The sequence below is a fragment of the Letharia lupina genome (assembly GCF_014066315.1).
Source record: "Letharia lupina isolate WasteWater1 chromosome Unknown contig_3, whole genome shotgun sequence".
Lineage (NCBI taxonomy): Eukaryota > Fungi > Ascomycota > Lecanoromycetes > Lecanorales > Parmeliaceae > Letharia > Letharia lupina.
The window spans coordinates 864,563-884,024 of record NW_023502972.1 but is presented as its reverse complement, the minus strand read 5'-3'; the positions used below and the strand labels follow the sequence as shown (position 1 = coordinate 884,024).

The window sequence follows — 19,462 nt, the reverse complement described above, 5'->3', positions numbered from 1 at the left end:
TTGATCAGGAACTATAGCTTTGTGCCTTCTCTTTCAATTCATCAGCCAGGCGCTCAAGATAGAACTTGCCCATGTCTCGAGGTAATTTATCGAAAGACTTCGAGATCCTTTCAACATCTCTTCTACCCTTTTCGTAAGCTTGTAAGTCGCGATTGCCATAAACATCCCTTCCAGGAGCATAGCCGGTATCGATGTTGCGAAAGAAAACATTGACAGAAATGCTGACATTATCGAGAGGGGAGGCAGTGTGCAGCCAAAGTGGAGGTATGAATAACACGTCTCCTGGTTGAAGCAACGCTTCTTGTGGATGCCCCAGAGTAAGTGAAGGATGTCTATTCGGTCCAGTGTCAAAGCAATTTATTGAAGAGCTCGAGGTGCCAGGAGGAATGGAGAAGAGCGACACGTCAGATGGAGGATACAGAATTAATCGCTTGCTACCATGTATCTGACAAAGGACGTTTGCCATGACGTCGTAGTGAAGCCACATCGTAACAGGCCCTGAAATTCGGAGGACGGAGCTATGCATTTTATCTTTCACGATGCCAAGTTGCAGCGGCAGTCCGAAGCTAGAAGCAAGTTCAGGGAAGTCAACAGATATATTGGCGGCTTTTCCAGCTGGGTCCTCGGACGAGAGGGATCGTAGATATTGTGGAGAGCCTCCGGTAATCTCATCTACGAAATCCTTGAACGGCTTCTTGGCGTATTTGAAGTTCTTGGACTGGAAATCCAGGTATTTATCAGAGCCTTCGTGGACCACGACAGCCCTGTCTCCACCGATCTTCGCTGTGAGATATGGTAACGTCCACTCCCCCATCCACAAGCCCATATCTATGTTCCTCATAATGACAGGCTGCCCGTCGTTCAAGATCTGTTCGAAATCTTTGGACGATTGAATTTGATCATCTCGTGGGACAGTACCTGCGAAGTTTGCTGGTTTGAGAATATCGCCCGCGGCTTTCCGTCCTGAGAACAGGTCAATCCCCCGTGTAAGTACTTCTACTGGGGGTCCTGGCGCTCGATCACGACTCGATATGTTGAGTATAGTTTCATTCCAGAAGGTCCCAAATGAAAAACAAACGGCTCCGCCTCCAAGAATATTAACAGCGTCTAACGATGCGAAGGTGCTGTGGCCGATAAGCAAGGGCCGCTGTCCGGTGGCGTGGATATCAACTGGGGCCCATTTCCAGATGCTCTTTTGGTCGTCATTGGTGTTCTCCCGGAGAAGTTTGATAACCTCAAGGCTTTGGGGAATTAAGTCTGAAGATACACCACCCACGAGCAAGAGCCCAAATCTCGAATTGATAAGGGATGCACCCAATCTTCCTATAATGGAATGGCTATCAGGTCCGGAAAATACCATACGACTCAACGATATGCTGAGCTCTGATACGTCACCAGAGATAGTCCATTCCCAAGCTTCTGAAAGGATCTTGCCGTCATTGGCCATCCCACCTAGTAGTATTCCCCTCCTAAAGCCAGTCTCTTGCATAACGGCACCGAACCTAGGCTTCAAACTATCGCCCGTAACCGGAGTTGTAACCCACCCAAAGCCCTTGCGCCATAGTAGCCATTGGTCGGAAACATGGCCGGCTCCGGTCTTACCCCCGTAGATGAGTAAAGCATTGTCGGAGGAATGGCTTGGGTTCTCCAGCGCAATTGTAGTGGCACAGTGTCTGAACAAGGGGATTGGAAGGTCTTCTACTCTCTGCCAGTAATCTTTGCCAGATAACCAACAGTCCTGAAATACGTGGTCAGGAGACGCTCTTCCACCTGCAACGAGGAAGCCAAGACGATCAGAGGTGATTGTATGGCACATCCGAGGCTCGATACTCTCTAATTGTTTGCATTTCTTCTCGAGTACAGCGATGTTGACAGAATCCGGAGGACCCATTCCGGGTAGCATATAGACATCTGTTGTACCGAGCCTGGTTTGGAGACCTAGACCACCGTGATGTCCGAACGTGTTTTGAGAAAGTGGAGTCAGAGCCCCGGACCTTCTTCGGTGAGAGCAAGGGAAAGCTTCGCACTGTAGTGTCAAGGGAACTTCCACCGGTAGACTCGCAAATGTAACGTGATTTGGATCCCACAGGTGTCCTAGATATGATCGATCGACGCCGGTCGAAGACGACGTGTTTGCGGCTAGGAGAAGGAAGTAGTGAGATGCAAAGAGGACAAATTCCTCCCATTCGTCAAAAGGTTCCACGTCATTGAGGACTAGCCTTCGATCCGGTGACACAAAAAGATCGTCGCTCCATAAGTTCCACAGGCTTCTTACACTTACCGAGGACCATCCCGCTCGAAGGAAACGCTGTTCTTGGTCTGCTAACTGCGGGTATTGATGAACAGATCTTAACGGCGTCTGAAGATTGTTGAAATGGCGGATCATCTTCTGTGCAAATGGATGTTCCGCACCAGCGGGTAAATACTGCTCAAGGAGACAGAAGCGTACTGCAGTACATCAACAACCAAATCAGCAATAGTCTGCATACGTATCTCTTCACGTACTGTCATCGTGAAGAGCCGCCCATCGAATGAGAGAATCTGCTGCATTGGTATCCATGTAAGTGATAGAAACTTCAGCGGTGCAAAGCACTAGACAGTCTGACATTCGGACCTCGCTCGCGAGTAGCATGTCAAGCCTAGTCACATCCGCAAGATCACATCCAATAGCCAAATAATGTTCACTGCGTAGAATAAGACCCTTAGGATCCAAAGGTCGATCATGAGGACCAAGCAAATCTTGGAGTTGCGATGTATTGCAAATGACATCGCACTTCTTCTCCATCAAATCCGGGTAATCCACGTCCACGAAGGTGACATTATGACATCTTGCTAGATGCTTCGAAAGCCACTGGAAGGGTACGGGATCACTATTCGATGATCAGTCTGTCACAAAGACTCGAATATTATAGCTTCTTGCTTACTACCCACATCCAAGATTCAAGACTATCTTTTTCTTCTTCGAAGGCTCGTCAAGGAATTGCTTGATGGCTTGTTCAAAGGCATGCATTCGCAGCCAGTAACCACGGCCAATCAATGGTGATCTCCTCCGAGGTTTCTTGACAAAGTAGCGGTAAAAATGTGGCTCCTGGTAGTACAAGCGCTCAACACTTCTCTTGGAGACGATAGAACTATTATTCGTGTCCATTACAGAGGCATCCGCCCTCGCCTTTCGCGATTTCGGGCGTTGCTGACCTGCCATTATGGTCTTTAAGTGAAGTCTGCTCACAAGAGTCGCCGTCGAAGATTTCGGGTGTGCTAAAGTAGGTACGGTACTAGTACTATAGTACCCTCTATTGTGCGACAACCGAGGTAAGTGCGTGGCATGATTACCTTACCATGATTAAGGTAGTCTACCGGCAGCGGGGCTACTTTAACCTTCAGTTACGTCTGAGGTAGTCAAAAATCACATCATCTCTCAGGTATCAGAATCAGTAGAGTAGAGGGAAACACGGCCAAAGGCCCATAACAGTGAATACACTATACCAACCGTCGCCTCAGTTGGCTTTGCAAAGACCAACTGCTCACAATTAATATTAGCCGGTAGCGAGATCCGATAGAAATGGTCAAATGAATAAACTGCAATCAAAGTCGTGGTGAGACAATTTTTGATCAATGACTGCAGCAGGCGCCTTTGCTTCGATGGAGAAAGGCACACAAAGAGACACTCCTTGGCTAGTATGAAAGTACCAAGAACACATCCTAGCATCAATGTCGGCAATGTGTATCACATCCTCTGTTGTTCGCGAGTATCCTTCTCACAGGACATTATTGCTTCTGCCAATGTACCCATTATAGCCACGATATCAGAGTCCTTCTTGTTTGTGATTTTGGTACCTTTATACACCGCCCAGCTTTCCAATTATCTTTGAAAAGCCATAATAGTGCGTTGAGGTGTCGTGTGCTTCTTGGAGCTGCAACTTGTCGTTCGAACGCTCAATCATCAATGACCAATCCAGCCTCTCCACGTTACATCCACATTGACCACCCTACGGAGGGATTGGCCAGTCATGCAACAGGCGATTTTGGCGACTCTACTTCTCTGCACTATCGGTATGGTTAACAGCGCTCCGGCCACCACTGCAAACGTCATTATCGGGATACCAGATGGACAGCTTCAGAACTTAATCCTTACCCAATCGACCCTCTGGCTCTTCAAGGCAACAGATATTGCAGGCCACGAAATCATCTACGTAGGCTCCGTGGGTTTCAACACTCTTGTATCTTCAACGACCGAGCTTCTAGGCGCAGCGAAACTACACGCAACTACAACCAATGCGGCTGGCTCGACTATAACAGGTGTAGCCGAAGTCACGACTGCTAGCCAAAGCAGAATAACGATTATAGTACCCGAGTCTGCTGTTTCAAGCCTGTCGTCAACGCCGCCAATCTTTGCTTCTACATCGGTAGATGCCAATGTGCAGCCCATCACCAATCTTGGACCAATCTTTGTCAGATCCAATGAGAGCACTTCCACGGTCATCCTGGAAGATGCCCTCTCAACGTCTCACCTCACCACGTTGGACTCTCAAGGCTTCACGATTGTCGAGGTTATAGGAGTGTTCACTAAACCAAACGGCAATGTGGTCACTACCGCCCTGTCTTTCGCGGGCAGGATTCCTTCGCTTGCGCTATCTAAGGCCACTGCAACTGCATCCTGCCTGTCAGGCTGTGTCGACTACGACTGGCTCTCAAACCTCATTCGGAACACTCTCTGGCAAAAGGTCAGGGCCTGCGACCGGTACAGCAGCTAGGACATCCTTTTCTTCCAACGCGAGTAACGCACGAGACACACCCTTGAGTCCAGATGGGTTGCGGGGCAGCTTGATGGGAAATGTGCAAAATGCCTCTCTCGCAACTTTTCAACAAAGAAGCTCATCGCAAGAACCCGCCATTTTGAGGGCTTCCTCATTCTCTACCATTTCTATGTCCTTAGTCTCGTTGTCACAGTCATCAGCTGCGTCGACTGGGAATCCAAAGGATCTCGCTGATGGCTTTTCATTGACTCACGCCTCCTGTGAGTCGACGCTTACAACTAGTACTATTGGCACTCCTAGCACGACCGCCAGTGCACGGTCAGCCTCCGACAGAAATTCTACAATGTCAATTTTTGATAACATAGCTACAGCAAGTGGGTCAGCAATAGCTGAAGGCACCAGGGGGGGCAACCGTACAAGCAGCAATCAATGTCGCGGTTGATACTACGATATCAATGACTGACAAGGCACCTTCGACGTACTCAGTCAGAGCGCGCAGCAACAGCACGATTTTACTCTCAACTGCTGGTGTTGGAGGCCTACTTTTGGCTGTGCAATCTGATAGCGCGATTCTGAGGGGTAGCTCCGCTCTGTTGGGGGAGCAATTGGCCACCATTTCCACCATACCCCCAGAATTGTCAATCCAGACCGTCACCGGCACGACTTGTTCTGTTGCTTTTGTAATGGTAATAACCACGGCGTCTGGCAGCACAGTCACTCGGATTTTTCCGGAATTATGGCACAATGGAGCCGCATTTTTCCTTTTTGGACGGACTGAAATACCACAAATATGTTCATGGAGACTTGCTCTCTTTGGATTCGTCCTTCATCTCATTCGTGATCCTCAAACCGGCCAGTGTCCCGTTGGTGTTGATATCATAACCGGTCCTCCTCCGTCCTCAGGCTCGACCGAAGACTCGACAGAAAATCCAAAAGATGATACACAGCATGAAGACGATAAGCCATCCAACACTCAAGACTCATCTAATCGTGCGGCTTCTACAAGCTCTCCCTACTCAGTGACCTCGTCCCAAAGCAGCGCTTCCCTGGCTTCCTCAACCGGAACAAGTTCGGCTACCACTGTGACTTCAAGGGCATACTTCGGCGTATCAACAGTGTTTGGAACGTCAATAACCTGCTGCGATAACTCTACCATCATCGGCACGACTACTCTTTGCAACTACCAAGTTGACTTCTGGGTAAAAATTTTGGGCCCATTCGTAACGACTTCCATTCCGATTCCCGCTTCCGCAACTCCAATTTTGATGCCTGGGACGTCGATTATAGTCAGCAGTGCGACTCTTCACGCATTCTATTCCTCTCTCGCCTCTCAGATAGTTGTTTACGCGGCCAACTTGACGTCACGACGTCCGCAATATCACAGAATCGTTCAATCCCTACATCCACAGCGTCTGTAACAGCGGCACCGCTGGGTGTCGATAGCGGTCTGCTAGGAGTACTCAAAGGTGGTACAAGCGCCGGCGAGGCAGAGCAAGCACTATCAACAGACTCTGCCACTCCAACATTAATGTTGACAGCAGACAGTAACCTCGTGGGATTAATCCAAAGTGCCGTATGTACCGGAGAAGCCACGCCACCAAAACTAACTCTCGCTTGCACACAATACTTCTTCTACCCCAACGACGGACCGAACGCCTTCCTCTGCCAATGTAACGACGGCACTTGGAGTCACCGCGTCAAACAAGACAGCTACTCGTTGTGCCCCAGCCAAGTCACAACCGTCAGCATGAAAGTAGCCTACTACGCAGAAACCACCATTCCACCTAGCGTCTCATGCACCCTCGTCTATTGCGATCCCTGCTCGGTAGACTACCATCCTTTCTACGAATGTTCCAATGACCTGTTCTTCGCGGGTGCATGTCCGAGCTCGGTATCCGCCGCTACAACTAAGCCCACTCTCAGCGAGCCGCTCGTCAGCGTAACCGCAGTTCTCACGAAGGGAGAACTTCATCGTGCCAGCTACGACTTCACTAACTTCACCTCTCTCGCTCACAACGAGTACGTGCGTACCGCAGTGTATGAAGCATGTGGAGGAGCACGGGCTGCAGGCTTCACAGTTTGAGGCTACGTGTTACTGTGACCCGGCTTGTGGTGGTAATGCGCACCCTAAGCTGGGTGCGAATAATGCGTGCCCGAACCAAGTCGCTGTTGTGAGTTAAGGAATAAAAGCGTATCTAGAAACGGGTAGTCGCTTCAAGACATTCGATCAGGCAGCAATTAAAGCGAGGTCAAGGGCCTACGCGAAGAAGGTCAGGTAAGCACAATTCATGTCGGAAACTACACGCTCATTCAATCAGGGATGGAATGATCTCGATCGATGGCTACCTCAAAGCGGTCGTTATAAGCTACGAGGCATGAATGGTAGCTGAATGATTGGAGCGTGCTTACTACTCTAAGACATTCCGTTTGACAAAACGTGTCTACTGTACTTATGATTTTTGGTTTTATTCTCTGCCTCAGTGATGGAATGTAGAGAGTGGTGAGGGTGCCGAGCAATTAAGCTATTGGAGAACCGGCCTTCTGAAGCGCTGGAGTTTTGTTGTCTTGACGTCGATGTTTGGGCAATAACTTCTCAAAACGGATTTTTTGTAATTACAAACGGTTGGGAAAGAGCAGTCAACAGCGGGGAAACCCTTCCATGAGCAGAACAGAAGAGAAAAGAAGAGAAAAGACGAACCAACAAAATGAACGAACCGCTGGTCCGAAGTTCCTAATCCGCGGCTGACAGTCCGACAGTGACGATCTTTCTCACAAAGAACCATCAAAGTTTAATCGTATGGCTCAATACGTGTACCTGATGCAGGCCGACAGTTTTCAGTCGCATTCCATCGGCACTTGATTATTACGAGCGCCTTGCTTGAACGGCTAAATCCTTTGATAGAAAAGGGTATCTTACAATATGAAAGAAGGATGGAAGTAGCGAGGAAGTCTGATAAATTGAAATTCAAAATCGGAAATTCAAGGCCATTAAACAACTGTGACCGATCCGATTCTTGCGTGCTTTCTCCTGTACGAAACTCTTGGCATAGTGTAGATGAACCTGAGTATCTTTTAATATAGAGACTTTGTTGGTAAACCACGTGGCAGTATCTCCATAAGGATTTACTCGTAAAGGTAGTCGATAGAGGTGTGTGCGATTCCTCGATGCCAAGAATCGTCGAGGTTTTTGCATACGCTAAATATACGTATCTTCCCACGAGTGAGATCAAAATTTAGGCGCCTGATCATCTCGAGTCGCTCACACTTCAGCAACGTCGAGCAATATTGAAACAAACGGATTCTAGAGATCAGGCACGAACTACTGCTATTTACTTCCACACCGTGAACTTGCTCAACTCTTTATTGCTCGACGGTGCTTTTTACCAGACACATGGCAATGTCAAGGATCATCCCCCACCAAGCAAATTTCCAACGTCCACAATCTGGTTGACAGCTGCCTTTGGTTTGAGAAGCTGCTCGACTCTTGCTTCATCTGAGACACGAACAAGATGTCTATGAACTTCGTGACCTTCAATCAGGACTACAGCCACTTGGCTGTGGGTGAGTCTTCAACGCTTTAGAGATCTCCGGGCCGTGCTAACATCTAGTCTTCAGGAACCTCGAGAGGATTCCGAATATACACTACAGACCCATTTGAGAATGTCTTCGAGACAAAGCTGGGTGACATCGCGTTACTGGAGATGCTCTTTTCAACATCGTTAGTTGCCCTTATACTTTCACCACGAAGACTGCAGATCACAAATACCAAAGTACGTCCTCGTATCCTCACATTGCATCATTATGTGATTGGCAAACAATACGAGGACGACGAGCATCGTCTTAGGCTTGCCTGTCCGGTCGCTAGAAGGGCCATGCTGACCATTTCTCACTTCTTGCAGAGGCAGTCGACAATATGCGAGCTCACTTTCCCCACCACAGTGTTGGCTGTACGAATGAATAGGAAGCGGCTGGTTGTCATATTAGAAGACCAAATATATCTATACGACATAAGCAACATGAAGCTGCTGTACACAATTGAGACTTCTCCAAACCCAAACGGTATGTGTGGCTAACCCAACCTCTTGTCCATATCTTCTAATACCTGCAGCTATATGCGCTCTGTCACCTTCCTCGGACAACTGCTACCTAGCATACCCTCTCCCACAGAAAGCAGCGCCCTCATCCTTTGCTCCTCCGTCCCATGCCCCACCCGGCGCTACACACATTGCTCCTACCAGTGGGGACGTCCTCTTGTTCGACACCCTAAAGCTCGAAGCGATCAATGTGGTAGAAGCACATCGCTCACCTCTATCATTCATCACTGTGAATGACGCCGGTACCCTTCTCGCAACAGCCTCTGACAAAGGAACTATCATCCGAGTCTTCTCCGTTCCTTCCGCGCGCAAGCTTTACCAATTCCGCCGCGGCTCCATGCCCTCTCGCATCTATAGTATGTCTTTCAATACTACCTCTTCCCTCCTATGCGTATCCTCCGCCACCGACACAGTGCACATCTTCAAGCTAGGAGCGCCTCCGCAACGCCGCAACGGAGACGAGTCGTCGATGCTCTCTACTTCGCCAAGCCAACGCGAACGTAGCATCAGTCCAGGTGGCAGTGACTCTCAACTTGATCTCACGCGGTCTGCAAGCAATGCCTCTGATTCAGTCTCCACGAAGGGAAGAAAACACAATGGATCATTGCTAGGCATGATCAGGCGGACATCCCAAAATGTCGGTACAACTTTTGCAGCCTCCATGGGCGCATATCTCCCATCCGCCGTATCAGAGATGTGGGAACCGGCTCGAGACTTCGCTTGGTTGAAGATACCAAAAGCTCCACCAGCAGCACAAGGTGGGGTTCTTTCCTCGAGTGCTCCACTACGGAGTGTCGTCGCCATGAGTAGCAACAGTCCACAAGTCATGGTCGTCACAAATGAAGGGCACTTCTATGTATTCGGCATTGATTTGGAAAAGGGAGGGGAAGGGAATTTGGTCAAGGTGTATGAGATTGGGGGCGAGAGCGAGCGACTGGGGGCTAGCGTCATGAATGATTGATGGAATTCGACGACTTTCCTATTCCCGAGCATATCGCGTTTGAGTGGGATGGATACCTTGCTGGCATGTCTTTCTAGTGCTCAGATTTCCTGTAACATAAAAACATACAGCAGACCTCGGTCATTTGGTCATCGCGCCAGTGGCAATTGGAGATGCCAAAATGCTGATCATGTCATGTATCCAGTAGAACCCATAAAATTGCAGCGTGTGGAGTTGGTCGAAGTTATAATTATCAAATTATCACGAATGTCTCGACTCCTGGTGAACGCCAAGGCCGAGAGTTGCGGCAGCTCATAGACGCTAGACGAGCGAGACGAGCAATCCTTCATTTCTCATGGCAGAATATGCATGTCTGTGGTTAAACACAACTTTCAGCGCACACACACACTCTGCGAGGTCTTTGCCAACGTTTGACTTTTAGATCATCGAGCTGCCGGAAGCAGCTACTCCCTATTACAAAGCTACCTCACGCGATTCGAGCATCATTGAGCTTTACCATCCTCACGCGACGTCTCAATCAACCAAGCGCATTTTCCTTACACTCAACCTGTCACTCACCTTATCATTGACCTCCTCGAACTGAAGCGAGTATGGATTCGAAGATGGACGTGGACATAGGCAAATTGCCAGAGCCCCACAGACTCTCGCCAGCAACAGAGCCCGCGTCCATACCAACACTGGATGGGTGGATAGAAAGCTTGATGAATTGCAAGCAGCTGGCGGAGAACGATGTGCAGAGACTGTGTGATAGGGTACGTCGAAGAGTCTCGAGGTGCATAATATGCATATTTGGGCTCCAAGGCTGACGTTGCACTTGAGTAGGCTCGCGAAGTGCTACAGGACGAGTCAAATGTCCAACCAGTGGTACGTACACGATAGAGAGCCAGATTTGTTTCAGGTGTCCCGTCATGCTGATATCTTGCTGAAGAAATGCCCGGTCACCGTCTGCGGTGACATACACGGCCAGTTCCACGACCTGATGGAGCTCTTCAAGATTGGTGGACCAAATCCCGACACCAACTATCTCTTCATGGGTGACAACCAGATCCCCGTATAATAATTTTCTCCCCGTGCTGACGCGTATGTATTCAGGCGATTACGTTGACCGTGGCTACTACTCCGTCGAGACTGTTACCCTCCTTGTTGCTCTGAAGATTCGGTTCCCCCAACGTATCACCATCCTGCGGGGCAATCACGAATCACGTCAAATCACTCAGGTCTACGGCTTCTATGATGAGTGTTTACGAAAGTACGGCAATGCCAACGTCTGGAAATACTTCACCGACCTCTTCGACTACCTACCTCTGACCGCTCTAATCGACAACCAAATCTTCTGCTTACATGGAGGCCTCTCGCCAAGCATCGATACTTTGGACAACATCAGAGCCCTGGACAGAATCCAAGAAGTGCCACATGAGGGCCCAATGTGTGATCTGCTTTGGAGCGACCCTGATGACAGGTGCGGTTGGGGAATAAGCCCTAGAGGTGCAGGCTACACTTTCGGACAAGATATTTCAGAGGCATTCAATCACAACAACGGCTTGACTCTGGTGGCGAGAGCACATCAACTTGTGATGGAGGGTTATAATTGGAGTCAAGATAGAAACGTCGTTACTATCTTCTCAGGTACATCTTAGTACTGGTTCTTCAGCTTGCTGGTGCTAACCCCTTTCACAGCGCCGAACTACTGCTATCGTTGTGGAAACCAGGCTGCAATAATGGAGATTGATGAGCACCTGAAGTATACCTTGTGAGTACCGTTCAAGCCACAGGCTCGGCCACATACTGACAGGATGCAGCTTGCAGTTTGACCCATGTCCAAGAGCGGGAGAACCCATGGTCTCAAGGCGAACCCCTGACTACTTTCTCTAAAGCAAATAGACTGGGACCTGGCATTATCATCCGTGCAACAGCTAATACCTTTGGTGGATCAACGAATGTTGTATGGTCAAGACTACGTCTTCACGTCTCCTATTGCATTTCGTGGTGCGACGATCAGGCATCAAGATCATCGCACACATTTTTCCATAGATTTAATGACCTTAGAGATGACCGCTCTGATCTTACTTTGTTCCAGAAGAGCTAAGTTGAAATGTACTTTGCTCTTTGATGAACACGCCAATTCAGCGCGGTTGAGAGTATCTACCGCCAAGGCTACTTCAACCTCCAATGTCAGTCGTATCTGCAGCCATCCCACCTTCTCTATATTTCTTCTCCATTTTACTCGCTAGCAAAATACGTACAAACTCAACAAACGTAACGGAGATATGAAAACAAAGAAGCCTCTCCCTTCGATTTCATGCTCACTTGACTTATATACTTCTATGGATCATGCCTTCAGCCAACCGAACTCCATTACGAACAGGTACACTAAAATGTCCAGCTATCAGCCCAGATCAGCCGCTGAGCGTTCAAGAGTTCCTCCATAGTTTGAAGAAGTCGACGCGCCCGTTTCCCACACCCAAACGCTCGGAGGCACCGCAAGACAGTACATTCACAAGCTGTCAATTGACCGTTGATGGCTTTCTCCATGGTATGCAAAAGACAGTGACTCCGCCTTATAAGCCCGTTGAGGCTGGTGATGCCCCAAAGCTTCAATCGATAGCTTCACCAGGCCATCAAGACTTGCCATTCGTCTGCTCAGGCCGAGGTCTCTTGGACCCACCCGAGACTATCCCCGATCAGTCAGATGGCGAGCAAGTACTCAGCCCATCACCAGACACTCAAGGACTAAGATCTCCCGAACCAAAGGGCTCAGATGAGAAAGACGCATCGATGAAGATCCCAAAAGTCGTTCGCACGTACGCAAAAAAAACCAAGCCTGTAACGCCGGTATGGGATGACAGCTCCGCCTTATTTCTGACTCAATATTCCATGCACGAGGAAGCTCTGCTCGATGGACTTCTCGATGATGGGTCATATACCTCGACAGAACAACTTGCCTCCAGGGAAATCTTGAAAGATAAGCCTGGGAGGAAGCACCCCTCAGTAGTCCCCTCGAAGCGCAAACGAATGCCTACGCAAGACAGTGAGGAGGACCCTAGAGAGAACCACAGTGAGGATGATGCGGACGTTGGGATAAAGGAAAAGGAAAAGATAAAGAAGATTAGGCGAAGAAAGCGAAGGGCACCGGTCAACGAACTCGCACTTGTGACAAAATTTCCGTCTCATGAAGAATCTCCGGCACCACCGGCGAAAGCTCCGGTGAGAACACCTTTTGCGTGATTCCATAAGCCCAGTCTATTGCTAATTTCATTAAGCAGAAAGCGTACGATTCCGATAACGCCATCGACTTGCTGAATGAATATCTTGATGGACAAGGCTTTCCTGCGTCCACTTCGCCAAGTTTTGAAAGGGGCCGAAAGTCAATAACAGCCAACATAAGGAAGCCAGTGACAAGGATTCGCCGAGAAATCACCCTACCACAGCGAGAGATCCTGGCTCGAGAGGGTTTCAAGTTCCCACCCATCACACCGAGAGCTACGAAATCGCCGGGTTGGAGATTGGGAAGCGGCTTCGATGGAATTACACTGGAGTCATCCACGAACAAAATACCGCAGACCTCGCGTAATCGGAAACTTAGACATGCGAAGACTCCTTGTTTTGTAGGGCGGTCTCTTCCAAAACTTGAATTGTCGGCTGGATTGTCACCAACTCGTTACTCTGTTGGTCAGAAGGGCATCCCAAGGAGGCGGAAAGATCAAGGCAATCCTGCTAAAACCAAAGGGTATGAGCCAGCCATGAAGCTTGGTACAGCTGATGGCGCCGTTGAGGATGGCCTACCTCATAGCGCAATCAAGACTAGGGGAAAAGTCTCTTTTGAGAAGGTGGCCGGCTTGACTTTGACCGCTCTACCACGCCCATCAACAGAGAATGATCGGTTCCAAACAGCGTCTCCTTCCCAACGTAACGATGTCATCAAGGATCCTGTTCAACTGCACCAAAGCCCGACCAGGCATCTAGATGCTAGCCAGGCAATCCGAGAGCCATCAAATTCAGAGCGCAAAGGCTGGCTAAAGCGCAGAGGGGTCAATTCTGCTGTCGCTGACGAGGATGGAGAGGAAGAGCAGCTGTTCGTACATACTCAAAGAACCTCCGGCAATGTTAGTGAAACTGGGAAGAGAAAGTGGAGAGCTGACTTGGATACAAACCTTGAAGATACCGCGCAAGCACAGCATGTCGTGCACAATAACTCGCAGGCTTTTAATGAAGAAGGCAATCAGATCCCACCAAACCCTGAACGACCTGGCAACAGTGGACAGCAAGATATGTTTCAAGGCGAGCAGAGCGCCGAACGGCATCGGTGTCGAGCTTTGCATGATATAGAAAGACAACCTCTCAATTCAGAAGAGGAGACTCTTGGCCATCAAAGCTCCAGGTGTCCTCCAGAACCACCATCGTCTTCGAAGTCCGAAGCTGACTTTCCAAACTCGCCATTACACGCCAAAGACCTGTCAATGCCAAAAGCAAGGCCCCATATCGAGGTTCTAAGGACCTCTGAGGTTCCAGAGACACAAGAGAGACCCCAAGAGTCTATAGAATTTGATCATACGGGGATCGAATTCTTGGACCTGGGCCGACACCCATACCACATACCAGAAGTGACTCACGACTCCGGCAAGTATTTCTCGAAAGCTGTTCAGCAACTCGAGTCCCCGGAAGAGGTACCACACACCATTACGCGGCGCAAGTCACGTCGAGAGCCGGAACCAGGTGTGACAGGAACGCGGGTGATGTTTGGAACGCGAACAGGGGCACATCACGTCAATGTGGCTCCCATCACTGGCGAAGAGGGATCTCGGAAGCAGGAAGGAAGTTTGGAGTTGGGTGTGACGTCGAGGCTGAAGAGGACGATGTCTAATGTGTCATTAAGACCGCCATTCAAAGAGGCTTTGCGATGACTCGGCGGTGATGGAACACATACAACGAGCGTTGCTTGATGTGCTACTATAGCCACTTCACCTCGCTAGAGTTGAAGGGCGGCACGTGCAACCATTTCGAGGGCATTTTCACTCCTAATTGCGTGCGCTCTGCTGATTGAGACTAAGGCTTGATGTAAGAGTAGCTCGCTCTCTTAATGATGTTTCCAGTCTTGCAATCTTCTTAGTGTCGAGCAGAGGCTTCCAATCGAACAATATGCAAATCAAAAGGCCAAAGTTTCTATTTCAGCGCTCTCAACGCTTTCGCTCCGGCCACTTCAACCTTCTTTCCAAGATCTTTCTCCCACTGCAATCGCTCCTGCCCGTCAGTAGGTTGGTTCAAACGGAACCTCCACGGCCCGGGCCCAGACCCTCAGCTTCCTCTCTGCAGCCGCCGCGACTTCATCGACGATCTCAACATCCCACCCATCGATATCCAGATCATCAAAATTCCGAGTCGCCAACCAGGAGCAATTGCCCCCGAGCTGTGTCCCATTCCGTGCGAGGCTTCGAGTCACGACGCGAAAGGTCTCGGGGAAGTAGGACCAAATCTCGCAAGCAAGATCGCGGACTCGAACCACAGCCATGTATGGGTTGTTCGAATCAATGGCGAGAGCACTGAGTTGGGTGTTTATCTGCAAGTGTTTTAAGGTCATGAAGGTTTTTAAGGTCTTGGCGACGTCGGAGTGCTAATCTTTACGTTAGCCATCGCTCCCTCGTCACACTCAAATCTTGCGCCTGTGAAGTGGCTCGCTCACCCCTGTGATGTCTGTCTTAGTCAGATCGAGCTCTGGTGAGCGGAGGTGAGGGCAGTAGCTCCAAATGCTGAGGATGACGTGAGATGGAATACTGGACTCGCATTGCGGGACTGGCTGGTCAGTGCGCCAGAGTAACACCGCTTGTTCGAGATTGTGGATATGTAGCTTTCGAATAGTACTCCCATTGCGCTTAACGATCACTCCAATAATTGCACGTGAAACGCCCAGAGATTCCAATTCCAGCTCCTCGAAGTCGTGACGTTTGCAAAGAAAGGACTGTAGTAAAACGCGTTCAGGGACCGATGACCATGGATGCGTATTCCATCTTGGACCCCGGATGATGAGCTGGGACCAGAGGCGAGGTAGGCACAGAGCGTCTTGAAACAGGAAGCCCCAGTAACAGGTGCCAATTTGTGCACGCAATCAGGGTAAGGCTCCGAAGGTTATGTACACTCAAGTGGAACTGTAGCCCTCTCATGTCGGAATCGAATCGGTAGCACTCCAGAGAAAGCCGTTCAATACGTGGTAACCGCTCCTGTGGATCCATATCAGTCTGGTCAACCAAGCGACCATCGGCCTCGTGCCTGATACACATGGTCAAAGATTTCACGTTTTGTTGCCTGAGAAGAAGCTTCTTTTGATAGAACATCAGCTCCGCAAGTTATTCTGCTTTGACATATTGGCGCGGCCTAAAGTCGATGGCTAGCTCTGAAAGGCTGGGAGCAGCCTCAAGGTTTTGGAGGTACTGGCGCTCTTCCTTTAGACCCCAGCACGTGAAGAGAGCAGCTCAATTAGACAATCTTGGATGATTGTAAAGCGCTACGATCAGTGCTTGCGGCATTGGCTCAGGAACTTCCCATCTGCGACTGTTTATCAGAAGAGGGCCGAGCATTTTTCATCATCATGGAGGGATACATACCTGAATGAGTTCAGCATTGGAAGCGATGGGACAGGCCTAGTAAGGAAATCCAACACGCCTAGTCCGAGACGACGTCGGGAATTGTCTCCTTCAGTAGACGAGATCTTGATGTTGAGATTTCGTACGTGACGGAACACAGGCCGTCCATGTTCGGTCTCCAGAATCCTTTCTAATAGGCGAGCGGTCAGGACCGTTTTGCTGGGATCAAAGTCAGGGGTGAGCGAGCAGTACAACCATGGCGTTGCGGCAACGTTCCACAAGACTGAAATCAGTGCGGCTGAGAATAGATCTGATCTCGTTCCGGTGTGATAAAGCTATCAGAGGGTAAGCAACTCTTCAAGGAACTGAAGGCGTAGGCTCTTACCTCTGCGCACACTATGAATGCGGTGTCCGTCCATTGTAACTGCTGCTGGTGAAGGGTCAATGGTGTGATTTGGAGAGGCAAGTAAGAGATGTGTCCCAGTGCTTCTGGAGTGTCCTGAAGGGTAGATACAGGTCGAATGAGAAAGTTGAAGCAAAAGCAGAGTAGGTCTTAAGCATACGTGGGGTATGCAAGTAAGAAGATTTGCTGCAAATTTAGGAGGGCAGACGTTGAGAGCATCAACACATGCAACATGCTCCGATTAGTGACTCGAGAACAGCCTTCAAGGTTTAAGCATTCTGGGAATGCAGTTCAAGCGAAGCAGTATCGTGGAGGCTTGCAAGAGAAGTGTTAGCGGATTGTAGCGGATTGCATTTATGATTCCGTAGGATGCAAGCAACAGCTGCTCTCGTTGTAGGGAGAGCAGAAGGTCATGGTGTTTGCAGTGGTAGTAGTACCGGTGTTGTCCCATGCAAAAGTCATCATCTTTGAGACCATGGTTCAGAATCCAAATGCTGGACAAGGAGATACATCATACAAGAGCTTGGCTCCCAATGTCATGCAAATGATGGAAGATCTCTTGGCCATCCAGCTTACTCTAGACTGAATCAGACTTCTTTGCCAGCGTCTTTCATAAATGCGACGTGTACCTGTAGGCTGTATCTATTCGAACCAGAGCTCGGAGTCAGAAGAAACAGCAAAAATGGGTTTTGTGAGCTAAAGTACTCTACTCTACCGAAACTCCGAAAGCAAGCCGTGAGGCATCAACTTGTGCGTCACCCCGCATACAGCTGCTTTATATTCCATAATCACCCTCTGATGATCCATCTTACCTCCACAACTCCGTCGCCATCATGTCTATCAACACCGGCAACGTCTTCAGCGCCATGAACCTCTCCGAATACATGTACCAAAGCCTCCCCAAAGAATCATCGCCACAACTCAAGAACCCTTACGACGCCATCGCCCTGCTGAGCCATGCTTGCATGCTAGCCGTCGGCTTTCGACTCGTAGGCCTCGGGGAAGATCACAAGATTGGTGTGCCCCTTGAAGTACAGCTTTTCTACCAGTTGGCAGAGACTGACGACAGTGCAGAAGCTGCGATAGACCTCCCAGATGCCCAACCCCTGCCCCAACAGTGGAACTCCTCCACATCCGACGACTACGCCTTCCGGTACGCTCACAGCCAATCGGCCCTCCAATACCTTCTCAAAGTCGGCCGCCTCGGCTCCAAAGCCGTGATCAACTGCCTGGCCATTGGGGACGACAAAGTGCGCACCTTTGACCTCAAACCCAAAGAGTTCCTCACCGAGTCCTCATTCCCATTCACGATGCCGTCTTCCGAAGGGGCGAACGAAGCAGCCTTGTCGATACGGAAAAACTTCGTCTCGGCGGGGCGGATAACGGACGCTGCGTCATTGCTGAAGATCCATATCCTTCAAAAGGTGGCGCCCGGGCTGCAGAAGGAGGGATACGAGGACTCGGCGCATGCCGCCAGTCAGAACAGAGAAGAGAATGGGGCTAGACGACCGGGAACAGGACAAGAGACAGCAGGTGCACCGGCCCATGATCCTCTGCGCGAAGATCGCTTACCTCCTCTCGCCCAACCACGGCCTTACAATGACCCGCTTGCTGCCGAGCCTCGGAGACCGTATCCAGCAGGTGACTTTCCACCACCGGGGTTCGAGGACGAGTATGAAGTCAACAGACCGAGAGGAGGGATAGGTGGGGAGAGGAGGCCGCTGAATATAGGGGAGAGGGATCTGTATCCGCCCGGGCTGGGGCCGCACGATCCTTTGAGAGGCGGAGGGTTCGGCCCCGGCGGCGGAGGCATGCACCCTACGTTCGACGATCCTCTGTTTGGCGGGAGGGCAGGAGGCGGGGCCGGTGGCTACAACGCACAGTACGCATCTACGGTTCCGCCGACCGATCCGAGAAACCTCGTTCGCTGACAAGTGCTTCTACAGAGTCCCACCGGGTGCGAGATACGACCCCATCGGTCCCGGCGACGGACCTCCACAGGGACGAGGTGGGCCACGCTTTCCGGGAGGAGGCGGCGGCGGCGGTTTCGGCGCAGGGGCTCCACCGAATCCGTTTGGAGGCTTTGGCGGGAACGACTTCATCTGAGCATCATGCATCGTGGGTGTGCGTACGGTGGTGTTGTCTCGCGGGCGAGCCTGGGGCGACAGGACGGAAAAGTTTTCAACGAGAATGACTGACGGATTACGGACGGACCTTACTAGACTCGAGATAGATAAGGATAGCATCGACTACGGTGGAGATGCCATGATGGTCAATCGATGAGATTGAAGCCTAATAGAAATAACATTCCTCTTTAGATACCCTTAAATCGTACTGAAAATGTCTCTGCGTTGTAAGACTCGCACAGCAAACTCACCCGCACCGTTCCCCCTACAGTCCTCACATCTCAACCTCATCCCAAAGACCCCAGTCCAAACATTGACCACTGCACAAAATCACGCATCCATCTATCCGCACCACCCCTTCAACCCGCCAAAACGCCAAGATATCCATCTTCCCTCAGCAACGCCCCCCCGATCCGCAATCGGTCCAAGCTTGCGAGCCCTCGCACCGCCCGAAAGGTCGATCCTCAAACATCTGAAACCGCCGCTCCGCCGAAAAGGCAGCCTGCGGGGCGCACGCGGTAGTTGTTCTGGGGGGGCCGCAGCTCC

At 50.1% G+C, this 19,462-nt stretch overlaps 6 protein-coding genes across 6 annotated transcripts; 4 read left to right on the top strand and 2 right to left on the bottom strand.

The window, feature by feature from the left end:
- Positions 1-4: 4 nt before the first annotated feature.
- Positions 5-3,202, bottom strand: HO133_007175 (uncharacterized protein; the record flags this gene model as incomplete). Its single annotated transcript, XM_037298068.1, has 3 exons — positions 5-2,448; positions 2,506-2,870; positions 2,928-3,202. 3 exons carry the CDS (start codon positions 3,200-3,202, stop codon positions 5-7), a joined length of 3,084 nt encoding a protein of 1,027 aa, XP_037156703.1.
- Positions 3,203-4,055: 853 nt separating this feature from the next.
- On the top strand, positions 4,056-6,840 carry HO133_007174 (uncharacterized protein; the record flags this gene model as incomplete). The annotated part of the gene is made up of 3 exons (XM_037298067.1): positions 4,056-4,724; positions 5,153-5,956; positions 6,052-6,840. The coding sequence occupies 3 exons, from the start codon at positions 4,056-4,058 to the stop codon at positions 6,838-6,840; spliced, it is 2,262 nt and encodes a 753-aa protein (XP_037156702.1).
- Positions 6,841-8,266: 1,426 nt separating this feature from the next.
- On the top strand, positions 8,267-9,812 carry HO133_007173 (uncharacterized protein; the record flags this gene model as incomplete). Its single annotated transcript, XM_037298066.1, has 4 exons — positions 8,267-8,318; positions 8,373-8,527; positions 8,657-8,816; positions 8,866-9,812. The coding sequence occupies 4 exons, from the start codon at positions 8,267-8,269 to the stop codon at positions 9,810-9,812; spliced, it is 1,314 nt and encodes a 437-aa protein (XP_037156701.1).
- Positions 9,813-10,402: 590 nt separating this feature from the next.
- HO133_007172 (uncharacterized protein) lies at positions 10,403-14,713 on the top strand (the record flags this gene model as incomplete). Its single annotated transcript, XM_037298065.1, has 8 exons — positions 10,403-10,564; positions 10,635-10,676; positions 10,741-10,846; positions 10,905-11,438; positions 11,490-11,562; positions 11,612-11,628; positions 12,196-13,016; positions 13,076-14,713. 8 exons carry the CDS (start codon positions 10,403-10,405, stop codon positions 14,711-14,713), a joined length of 3,393 nt encoding a protein of 1,130 aa, XP_037156700.1.
- Positions 14,714-15,057: 344 nt separating this feature from the next.
- On the bottom strand, positions 15,058-16,084 carry HO133_007171 (uncharacterized protein; the record flags this gene model as incomplete). Its single annotated transcript, XM_037298064.1, has 4 exons — positions 15,058-15,366; positions 15,412-15,420; positions 15,490-15,765; positions 15,941-16,084. The coding sequence occupies 4 exons, from the start codon at positions 16,082-16,084 to the stop codon at positions 15,058-15,060; spliced, it is 738 nt and encodes a 245-aa protein (XP_037156699.1).
- Positions 16,085-17,623: 1,539 nt separating this feature from the next.
- Positions 17,624-18,896, top strand: HO133_007170 (uncharacterized protein; the record flags this gene model as incomplete). The annotated part of the gene is made up of 3 exons (XM_037298063.1): positions 17,624-17,807; positions 17,865-18,672; positions 18,737-18,896. The coding sequence occupies 3 exons, from the start codon at positions 17,624-17,626 to the stop codon at positions 18,894-18,896; spliced, it is 1,152 nt and encodes a 383-aa protein (XP_037156698.1).
- Between the last annotated feature and the right edge of the window lie 566 nt (positions 18,897-19,462).